We start from the raw sequence: 11,580 nt of genomic DNA, 5'->3' as shown, positions 1-11,580 counted from the left end.
ATAAAGCAGTTATTTAGTCATTGTGAAAATGATAACGGGACGGATGGACAACCCCAAAACAAAGAGACTCCTGCACCAACTACATTGGGCGAGGGTAAAATTAAATCACTTTGGAGGTACCACCATAATAGGGATGCTCCGGGCTGAAAATATTTAGATCTTAATAAATAGAGCAAAATTCACAGAGCAAAATGCTGAAAATTTCATCAAAATCTGATAACAAATAGCAAAGTTATTGAATTTCAAAGTTTAGCAATATATTGTGAAAAAAGTTATATATGCATGTAGTCATGAATATTCATTAGATGGCTGATGATGTCACATGACCGCTTTCCTTTTTCTTAAGTTATTAAATGAAATCATAATTGTTCATTTTTTAATACATAAGTAAATATGTCTCCCTTGTACTGATATAAGTTACAGCAATGAATATCTAATCCACCTATCAGTTTTTATTCCAATATTTTTTGTTCTTTAAGGAAAAAAAATTGAACAAACCTAATTTAATATAACAAAATACAAGAGAACAAGTGGGATATGACATCATCAGTTTGCTCATTGAATATTCATGAAGACATGCCTCAAAGTTTTTTCACCAGAATAATGCAACTCTTTAATTTTAATATCAATAACTTTGTTAATCCAATTTTGATCAAATTTTCAGTGAACATTTTGTTTGTCTGAATTTTCTAAATCTGTTCAAATCATATTACTTTCAGCCTGGAGTACCCGTTTAAACACTTATATAGGGTCATCAAGTCTCTTCATTTGATCTGAATACACTTTCTTCAAGGTTTCGTAGTCATCACGCATGGAATCATCTTCGTCACAGGTGTCCATGCTGTCCACCCGACGCATCGTCCCCTTCCGTCTCCGGCTCGCGGGAGTGTTCCCCAACCCATCTTCGCTTCCTGAGAAAGAGGTGGACATGGTGAAACTACTGTTCTCCCGATTGAAGCTCTCGCCCTCACTCCCAAGATTCATAAGCTGTTGGGTGTAGACGCTCCGCAGGTCCATCTCCACGTCTGAACCGGGCGATAATCCCATAGAGGGAGCCCTCCGATGGACGGCAGCGGGCGGAGAGCGCTGGGAGTCCGGGAAGTTGCTTCTGCTGTTGCTCTTTGACGACGGCTCACTGGTACTGGAGCCTGGTTGGTTGGGCTTGGACGCTCTGGCAAGATCTTGTGACTCCTTTCCTGGACCCTGATTGGCTGAATGAGCACCTTTTGAATGTGAGCTGGCGAGACTTTGTGTGGAGGTAATGGATTTGAAGGTGAATGGACCTGATTCTGAGTTGTTGTCTTTGGATGGAGCGTGCTTTGCCGGTTGGCTTTGACCTGAGTGTTCTGTGACATTGCTGCTATTCTTACTTGATCCTGCATCAGTTCTATCTAATACTGTAGTCCCACTGCTTGACTTCTGTGCTGCAGCGGATTGCACTTTTTCATCAGTCCCACCCCGACACTTCTGTGCAGTACTCGCCCCCTTACTGCCAACACTATCCCTCACATTACAAGTTCCTTCCATCGTGGTGGACAGCTTGGCGGACTTGCCAGATTTCTTGGTGGGTTTCCTCTCCGTAAAGTCCTCATCATCGCTATCATCACTGCACAGATCGATAATGCTCGCCTCCTCGACCAACTTCCGCTTCTTGGTCTTCCCACGATGCCCCTCCCCTTCGGTTTTCCGAACTTCAGAGCCCCTCCCACTCTCATCTCTCCCTTTTTTCCTCTCATCCTCCCGAGTCTTGGTCGCTGGGGCATCTCCCCTGCTGCCTTTCTCCTTCTGGCCTTTCCCACTATGAACTTTGACCTTTGACATGTGTCCATCCTCAAGCTTGAACGGAACTGTGATTGACCTCTGGGGTTTGGTGGCGAGTACCCGAGCCTTGGGGCCGGGTATGATGTAACTGATGGTGTTGTAGGGGGTGAAATGGAAGTCCTCTCTCAGGTAACCCTCGAGGAGGAAGTGAGCAATGAGGTATCCGTAATCTAAACCTGTCATCTTCTTGGCTTGGTCTGTAAATGTTAAACAGAAACAAAGTCATAAGAAAAAGGAAAGTGGGGACATGACATCATCAGCTCACCTAATGAATATTCATGACAATGTGCATATCACAGTTTCCACAAAATATTGATAAAGTCTAAAATTCAATATCTTTTTGTTATTTGTAATCCGATTTTGATGAAATTTTCAGCAATTTGCTCAGTGAATTTCACTCTATTTACTTAGATATAAACATCTTCAGCCCGGACCATCCCTTTAAGTCACTGAACTGACAAAAATCATCCCCTGCACTAATCAAAATACCGTCAAACCTGCTCACCTTTGTCTAGAGCAGCTACGCCCTTCTTACTCATGAGTTCCTCAGTCAGCTTGAGAGCGGTGACCCTATTATCACCCTTAGACTTGTGGTCAAGAATGGTGTAGATACGCTGGAGATGGGGTAACATGTCCTTTTCAACAACTGAGAAAGGGAACAGAAGTAGTTTTAGAGAGATTGCTGGGCGTTGTGGTATGGGTCCGTAATCCAAGCTAAATGGGGGAAGTTATGGAGTTATGCTTCATGTTCAAGCCTTGGGGGCTGTTTCACAAAGAATTACGTATGACTTAGGCCCGAATTCACAAAGATGGTTTTGAAAACCCACGGTTGAGTCCATGGATTATGCAGATTTCCTGTATGAATTAAGCTTATTTTACTGCGTATATTCAAAAATTAGAGAATCAAAAGGGGCCTAAGCTTTCGATCCTAGCAGAATCTTCTTCGGAGGCAAAATGACAAAAAAAAAAAGATCGCATTATATTAAAAAATGTACAATGCTGATGCGCGCTTTTGTCACAGTGCGCCAAATTGACGTCTGTTGCCGTGGTCATCCACGCTATTTTATTCATGAGTCCACTGTTTTTAATTAATGTGTCCACTCTACAAACAGTGGACTCATGAATAAAATAGCGTATCTAACCATGGCAACAGGCGTCACATTGGCGCACTGTGACAAAATCGCTCATCAGCATTGGACACTTTTTATACACGCGCCCGATACAGGCTAAATTAACATAATTCAACCGTGGGTTTTCAAAACCACCTTTGTGAATTCAGGACTTAAGAGTCGCACTTAAATGCTAATGCATACATGATATGCAACACGCCACCTTATTGATCAATGTCCAGTAGTGCGCGTCCTCTTGGCATGATATGACCAATGAAAAAAATGAGAATGAGACCAATGAGAAAAATACTTCAGTTACCATTCCCAGATAATTATCAACAATTTGGGTGTCAAATGAGTTAATAAATTGAATGTGAATTGTAAGGGATTCATGGTCCTGGCTCTCCATAGTTAAACCACAACTTTAGACCAGGTGGGTGTTTCATAACTGGTGATCCCTTCTTGTGCTATGTGATATCACTGTGTAATTGAGTTATGACCTAAGAACATGTTCCAGTCGTGCGTAAAGTCGTTCGTATCTTTACGAACAGCTTTATGAAACACCCACCAGGGTTTAATTTAAACCAGAGTTCAGGGGGGTGTTTCATCAATATTTTCGTCCGACAAGATGTCAGATCTGACAACTTTCCTGGATTCTGATTGGTTGAGAAGCACTGTTACTATAGCAACTGTCGGATAAAACAGGACTTGTCGGATAAAACGTCCGACAAGTCCTTTCATGAAATGCTCCCCAGAATACGGGTCTTGGAGTCTATATCGGAGGGGAAACAAAAACAAATTTAAATATTTACAATTCCTTCAAACAGACAAAGTTCAGATGTCAACCTCATACAATGATTACGATCATACCTTTTGCTCCACTTCGGCATACGTCACACATTTTATTACATCTTGCTTGGCCTTCCCAACGCTCTCCAAAATGCTGACCAATCAGGGTCCGTCTACACCTGTGGAATGTGAAAAAAAGGGTAAGGTTAGATTTATGAGATTGTGTTGGAATAGATTTGATTGGATTTGATAACATTGCATTACATCATGTTACATTATGTTACATTAGGTTATGTTACATTACATTATATTACATTACATTACATAATTAGATTAGATTAGAATAGATTTAGACTTGACCTGATAAATGTCAACATAGATCAGATTAGCCAATTGTAACAGAGATTTTTTTTTCTTTCTTTTAACACGTGCATATCTAGATACCCATAATGCATATAGCATTTCCATTTATTTGAAAGCAGGATAAAAAAGCATTGTACATTAAATGCCTTGCTCACGGGCATAGGTGCCGCGGCCAGGGATCGAACCTCAGATTTTCCATGTATAGCCAGGCGCCTTAGACCACTCGGCCATGGCACCTCCACACAGAGATATGCTTAATACTTCCAATTAATCATAACTTTTTGTACATGGTTTCTCATAGACTTACAGCTACACTTAATGTACCTTCAGAAAGATGGCACCATCCCCCCCCCCCCGACATCAAAAGAGGCAAGACGAGACTCACGTGGCAGGAGCGACACAGTAGGCCACCATGTTATAGAGCTTCTGTTGCCCCGTCTGTTCAGTCACGACCATAGTGCTCTGTCTAAATACATCAGCTAAACCATAGTATGCAATGCACTTGGCGGGTTCATCATCGCGACCTGAGAAATATAATAATCATAATTAATTATATAAAGGACACATTAAGTATATAGACTTTCTTCTTTTGGGGGTTCTGATGGCTCCTTGCCTGCTTCACACTATTAACTTAATCATCAATGATAAGACTTTTACCTTCCATGAAATATTGTAGGAAAAAAATTTGAAATAGTGAGAAGATCTTGAATTCACTAAGACATCAAAACCACGCCAAATAACGCTCAGCGATTGATCATGGAGCCGATTTAACGATAGATCATACACAATAATCAATTCAATTAATTGTAAAAGTCAGTCCCACAATGAATTGTTAAGCTTTATGTTACTGGGTTCAGATTCTATGAAACATTCCAGCCACGACCTCGTCCTCGATCGAGGCATCGAAGGACGCATGCCAGAGGCCAAGGCCGAGGACTGGCAAATGGCCTTGAGGACGAGGTCCATCTAGAGACATAAAACACTGCTTATAAAGATTCTTTATGCCTCATTTAAATTTGCTACCAAAATTGTATGAAGGGTAAATGTACAATGTTCTGTGGCAAGTGACGACAAGCAACAACCTTTGCGTTTACATTGCTTACTGCCATGATATACTTTCTTGTGTTAGGCATCCTAGAGGACCACATGAAGATCTTCGTCAATTCCATGGAGTATAGTGGGTGCCCTGTGTAATGCTCCTTTGCCCAAACCCTCTGGTTTAACATTGTTGAGTCCTATGGGTACGGCTTGAATAACCTGTTGAGTCTACTTGTTCTGATTGCTGTCTAACGACCACGGTCACTTGCTAGAATTAAAACCTTTTGTTGAATCCCTTGATCATATATATCCAGAGTTGGATATACAGCTGATAACTCAAATCTCGATAAAACACACTGGCTTAAACTGCTACTTTGTAGTAAATTAAAGTAAAATTAGAACATATGTTTCACCGTATCACTTCGGAGCTCCTAAACTGGACTTAGGCAGCAATCTTATTGGCATGATTATCACAGACCAAGTGTAAATGGCACATTAGAATCTAAAAGTGAAATGGTACTTACCAGCACGCCCGCTTTCCTGGTAGTAATTCTCCATTGACTTGCTGATTGAGTGATGTATAACGAACCTCACGTCAGGTTTGTCGATGCCCATTCCAAACGCTACCGTTGCTACGACAACCTGAGATATCAGAGTTGAAGGAATGTATTTTTATGTATTGTTTTGATAATGATCATAATTAATCATAAAAGTCACAACCCCAACCCAAAATCCCCCCCTCAAAAAAAATGATAAGCTAGCACCGTTGCATTTGAGGAGCATTAATTTTAAAGTCTTGCACAAATTTTTAAGTAACATTTGCTATGCCTGTGTAAGCAATTCCAAGAGTTATGCAACATTTTGTAAGTGCATGTCAAATACATTATACATGTAAAATACAATGCAATTTCTGTACCTATCATAATTTTACTGATTTAAATCAATTCTTTCCATGTTGTTCAAACTTGGAAAAATAATACCAATTTTCATTAAAAAAGCAATAAAAAACAAAAAGTCAATAAACACAGAATAGAAATACAAAAGAAAACATTTTCTACCTATTCACAGATGTAAATATGATCAAAAGTCACATAGTCACAGAAAATAAAAGCAGTTCATTTCATTTTTCATTTTCATTTCATTTCATTTATTTCAAATTCTCATTAAAAAACATACAACATACAAATCAAAGAATACACTACATGTATATACAGATAAGGATACAAAATTAGAATAACAGAACAAATGAGAATATGAGGGAGCCAGCATAGGCCAAAGGCCTTTCTAAGGCTGGGCTCCCGAGACCATAATAAAATCATAATAATCGTAGAGTTCAGGAGCTCTACTCATAGATTTCAGTAAAAAATTATAATTTAATAAAATATATTTACTGAAGTTATAATATACAAATACATACATGGAGATCAGGTAATTTTTTTTAGTTGACATGCCAATTTTTAGCTGAAATCTTAATGCCTCATCTCACCTGTATATTATTCTCCTTCCAATTCTTATGTACTTGGCTTCTGTAATGAGCATCAAGCATTGCATGGTAGGGATGGGCTTGAATTCCACCATCCTTCAAGCTTTCTGCCATAGTCTCTGCATCCTTCCTTGAGAAACAGTAGATGATCCCCGATTGGCCTTTGAACTCACCGTTGATGAGCCTGATCAGTTCTTCAACAAAGTCTGCGTGCTTGGACGGTTTGGGGCGTACCTAAAGATTACGGAAGATTGATTATCCAACTAGTAAATTTCGACGCCAACATGTTTTGTTTTTTTCTTTTGTTTATCGGTAATCTTTCCCCCACAGTAGGGTGCTTTATTGTGTGATATAGAGTACCAAAGCGATGACGTCAGTTGTCATGGCGGCCGGGTTCTAAACAAATGAACCCACCGAATGAAGCATAACTAGTGTTTCTCATAGGAGAAAATGGCTGCTACCGAAATTTGATCACTTGCAACCTATTTTTCAGACGAGCCAAAGTCATTTGCAAATACAATGTGTACAGACAATCGTCAGCTGCGACTCTGTTTAGAACCAGCTTGCCATGACACCATGGCAACTGATGTCACACTTTGGTACTCTATAGCATGCAGAGTTGTCTACATACATACCTGTATAGTACATTAAAAAAAAACATTTTGTTAATAAAGACTGGTTGCAAAATGAAAATTGTAGAAATTACATATAGGCTGTAATAAAAACACAATCACTTGCGTAATGATCCAAACATTTTGACAAGGCCTAGATATGGTGTATTGGGGAAAATTTTATAAAATGTTGTGCCCAAGTGAAGCGAGCGAGCAAAAAGTTTGATCATTTTTATCACAAAGTCAAATCTTGTTATAGATTTTGATGTATTTCAGAAAATAACATATTTTATCTTTTCTCTTGTTTTTTCTTGGTCGTGAAAAAATTTGGGGGGCAAGCGCCCCCAAGCCCCCTCCCCCCATCTGTACGCCATTGGACATCATGTTTATTCGCACAAGGAATTTAGCTGCACAATTGAGAGCCATATGAATAACTATTAATTTTTTCCTTATTCATATCGGTACATGAATATCATTTATATTTTACTCATCTAATTTACATGTCTTGTCAAAGATTCAAAGATCTTACTTCATAGAAGAGATTTGGTCTGTTGAATCCAGCTCGGAACACCTGACAACCTTGCAATCCCAGAATGCCTTTCACATCATCAAGAACATCCATCGTTGCAGTAGCAGTGAGTCCAAGGATTGGGGTTTCAGTGAACTGACGTTTCAGCAAGCCGAGGATTTTGTAATCTGAAAATTTTAGAAAGTTGAAATAAGATATGCTCTGTTTTCTTTCTTTCTCTTGCATGGATTTGAGTATGTAGCTTTCATGAATAAAACAGGTTCAATAGGGTCAGTTCAGTGTGACAATGAAATACAGTTTAACAAATTTGTATTTCAATTTTTATAGTGGTAATGGTGAGAGTGAGGCTGTTAGTGGTGGTGTTGGTGATGGAGATGGTTATGGTGGTAATGGTGGTGGTGACAGTGGTGGTACTGGTGGTGGTAATATTTGTGGTGGTGGTGGTGTGGGTGATGGTTGTGTCGATGATGGTGATGGAGATGATGATGGTTGTGGTGGTAATGATGATGATGGTGGTGATGATGAAGGTGGTGTTTGTGGTGGTGGTGGTGTGGGTGATGGTTGTGTCATTGACGGTGATGGAGATGATGATGGAGATGGTGATGATGATGGTGGTGGTGGTGGTGATGGCGGCAATGACAGAACAGTTGGCGATACAGAATATGATGATAAATGTTGATGAACATCAAACTAAATCATACTTCATTTTCTCCTGATGATAATGATGATGCATGTTCTTAATCTTGAGTCTGACTGAAATCAGAGTTAATTTTCTCAACACACCTCTTTCATTCATAATTCCTGTTCATACCTGGTCGGAAATCATGACCCCACTGACTGCAGCAGTGGACTTCATCGATAGCGATCCTGGTCAGAAGTTTAGCTTTGTAGGCCTTCTCCAGACACGCCATGAAGCGCTTACTCTTCGCGATCTTCTCAGGCGTCACGTACAGCAGCTTGAGCTCCGACCGCGCATCGATCATCTGCCTGTGGACATCCTTGACCAACTCGGGAGGGGTGTTGGAGTTGAGGACTGTGGCGTTCACACCAAGCTCTTCCAGCGCCATGGTTTGGTCTTCCATCAAGGACACCAATGGAGAAACTACAAGTGTGAATCCTGACCAGAGAGCATGAAAGAATGTTTAGAATAGTGAGTTGCATCCAATGAGGGTGGTGGTAGAATAAGGGGGGAGGGAACATGATTGAAATGTACAACTTTTGATATGACAAAATTCTTTCTTTGAAAATCTCCTACAGTAAATCTTGTCGAGCACTGCTTATGAAGTGGTAGCCCAAGCTAAAGCTGTAGTAATAAAAGTTGCGTTTTGTATCCCCTGGCAAAAAGCGGTATATAAATCCAGCTATTATTTAATGCTGGGATAAAAAATAGAGGACCTAAAACATAACCTTGCTGAATAGAGCTGTGAGTTGATAGTTCTTCACTCTGCCAGTTTCCCAAAGTCTACATCAATTAGGATGCAAAAACAAAACTTACAGCCTGTACTTGGGTTAATCTAAATTTCAGCACTGGGATGAATAATAGAGGACCTAAGACCTACCCTTGCTGACCAGAGCTGTGAGTTGACAATTAACTCGAGGTTAAAACAGTTAAATTCTTAGAGAAAGAAAATCTCAAGATTTTGCAATGAGGAGGATTCAGCCACAAGATGATTTGGATGAATCTGGCCTTTTTTCTCATTAGCATAGGGACCTTTAGTCTGACTGCGGTAGGGCATGAGGATAATATCCCTGCCACTCAGAGAAGCTATCAATTTTATTATTCATTAAAAAATCAGTACTATGATGAATAATAGAGGTCCTATAACATACCCTTGCTAACCAGAGCTGTGAGTTGATAGCACAAACTCTTCCCTCCACCGGTAGGCATGAGAAGGATCACATCCCTGCCACTCAGAGGGGCATTAAAAAAAGTGCTATATAAATGCAGCTATTCCAATTCATTAAAAAATCAGTACTATGATGAATAATACAGGTACTATGATGAATAATACAGGTCCTATGACATACCCTTGCTGACCAGAGCTGTGAGTTGATAGCACAAGCTCTTCCCTCCACCGGTAGGCATAAGGAGGATAACATCCCTGCCACTCAAAGAGGCATTCATCGTCTTCTCCTGGAGCGGGCGGAACTTCTTGATGCCGAAGACGGTCTCTCGCAAGCTGTGGAGCTTAGCTGACCATGGGTAGTCTATCAATAAGGAAGGGGAGCACGTGGAAGAGCAAAACAAATATAATAGAGGTAAGACAGAGGGTTATATGAAGAGATAAAATAGAACCTATCATGAGACACTACTATGGTCCTCTTACTTCTTTGTGATTTTTTTTTATACATTTCCATCTTGAAAAGTAAAAGATCGAAAGATTTAGAAGTATTTAGAGTTTCATCAGGAGTCTCAGGACACTAGTGTTCCAAACTAATGTTGATCCTTCAACATAGATATGTCACATACTGCAATCTAGCAATACTATTGGTACATATACATGTAAGTGTGATTTAAAGGTGGAATATAGACCTATCTAGGTGTTGACAAACAGTACAAGCCATTTAAACTTTGAACATGTTCAAATTTGATTGCCATCATTAAACAATTTCTGATTAAAATTGTTAAACATAGAGAGACAATAGACGATATCATTAAATTGTAGTATATATGACAGAACTTTTACACCAGGGAATAAAAAAAGAAAACTCCCAGGTAGCAATTTTCATCTCATTCAACTCATTTTGAACAAATAAAGCTTCCTTCAGAATTGAATTTTAACTTTAAGTCTTTCATTTTCATTGCATTTTTTAAACTGATACAAGACCTTTCATTTGCAGTCAGACAATGTGGTATTCTCCGTACTTACCTGATTTTTCCCAGTCAGTGGAGCCCGCCTGGAGGCTCAGCTCATGAAGCCGACTGGACTGGACCTCCAGCTGCTCCTTCCTCTGCAGGAGCCGTTGTTGTTTCTGCAGGAGCCTTTCAATCTGCTTCTCCACATGCTGGAGCTCCTGGTTCACCTCCTCTAGTCCATGCTGGATATCCAAACTCCCAGCTGTAATAAAAAAAAGAGAATGATATCCTTCAAACTGCTTACATCAGGTCAAAGAATAAGATCAATGAATGTTTGAGAAAAACTGAACAATATTTAGAAAGATATGAGAAAACTCCCAGCTGTAATAAAACATTACATATAATGTATATTTTATACAGTGGCAATTCATCAATGATAAGAGCTTATCATTCAATTGTCCAGACAATACAAAATATTTAAGATCGAGGAAGAGTCAGAGTTTAGAATCACATCCTAGAACCTGAAGTTTTGCCATGACCCCAGTAGTAGCAAGTGTAGGGAGCGGTCACAATAACTTTTGAGTTGTTACGTGACCACAACTAGAAATTAGTAGAGCGGCCCCCAAGGCTTGTGGATAGAGCACAAAGATATCTTACAGTTCTAATCTTCAACTAAGTCTAAATTTAAAGACCGCTTACTTTCATGTTTGTCTACACAAAGCTAGATTCAGTAAATGAAAAGATAATCATGGATGTTCATACTTAAAATTAATCAATGAATGAATAAATGAGTGAAGAAATAAATAAATGAATGGATGAAGGGAGGGAGGGAGGGATGAATGAATTCAATATCTCTTACCTTCCATAGCCGAGAGAGAAAGTGGACGATCTACCTCCAAAAGACTTTACCCCCTACAATCTTGATGGCTTGTTTGTTCCTGATGACCGCCTCACGACCAAATCGGGAGCCACACTCTGGGCAGATCCCAGGCGCCTTGGTCAGGTCTTCCTTGGTGCGTTCCAAAAAGCACTTTACAAGT

At 39.8% G+C, this 11,580-nt stretch overlaps 1 protein-coding gene across 2 annotated transcripts; it reads right to left on the bottom strand.

The window, feature by feature from the left end:
- Nucleotides 1–660: 660 nt before the first annotated feature.
- LOC121422041 (ATP-dependent DNA helicase Q1-like) lies at nucleotides 661–11,580 on the bottom strand. Of its 2 annotated transcripts, XM_041616846.1 has the most exons (11): nucleotides 11,400–11,580; nucleotides 10,614–10,802; nucleotides 9,772–9,951; nucleotides 8,555–8,860; nucleotides 7,744–7,910; nucleotides 6,607–6,837; nucleotides 5,645–5,762; nucleotides 4,468–4,606; nucleotides 3,801–3,898; nucleotides 2,327–2,467; nucleotides 661–2,018 (listed from the first exon to the last, which is right to left on the bottom strand). In XM_041616846.1, the coding sequence occupies exons 1-11, from the start codon at nucleotides 11,404–11,406 to the stop codon at nucleotides 742–744; spliced, it is 2,853 nt and encodes a 950-aa protein (XP_041472780.1). In that variant the 5' UTR covers nucleotides 11,407–11,580; the 3' UTR covers nucleotides 661–741. The 2 variants fall into 2 exon arrangements, with proteins under 2 accessions (XP_041472780.1, XP_041472781.1); XM_041616847.1 differs by lacking the exons at nucleotides 9,772–9,951; nucleotides 10,614–10,802; nucleotides 11,400–11,580 and adding an exon at nucleotides 9,574–9,678.

The sequence above is a fragment of the Lytechinus variegatus genome, chromosome 9 (genome assembly GCF_018143015.1).
Source record: "Lytechinus variegatus isolate NC3 chromosome 9, Lvar_3.0, whole genome shotgun sequence".
Lineage (NCBI taxonomy): Eukaryota > Metazoa > Echinodermata > Echinoidea > Temnopleuroida > Toxopneustidae > Lytechinus > Lytechinus variegatus.
Note: the sequence above shows the minus strand (reverse complement) of the source record. Positions and strands in the feature narration are given on the sequence as shown.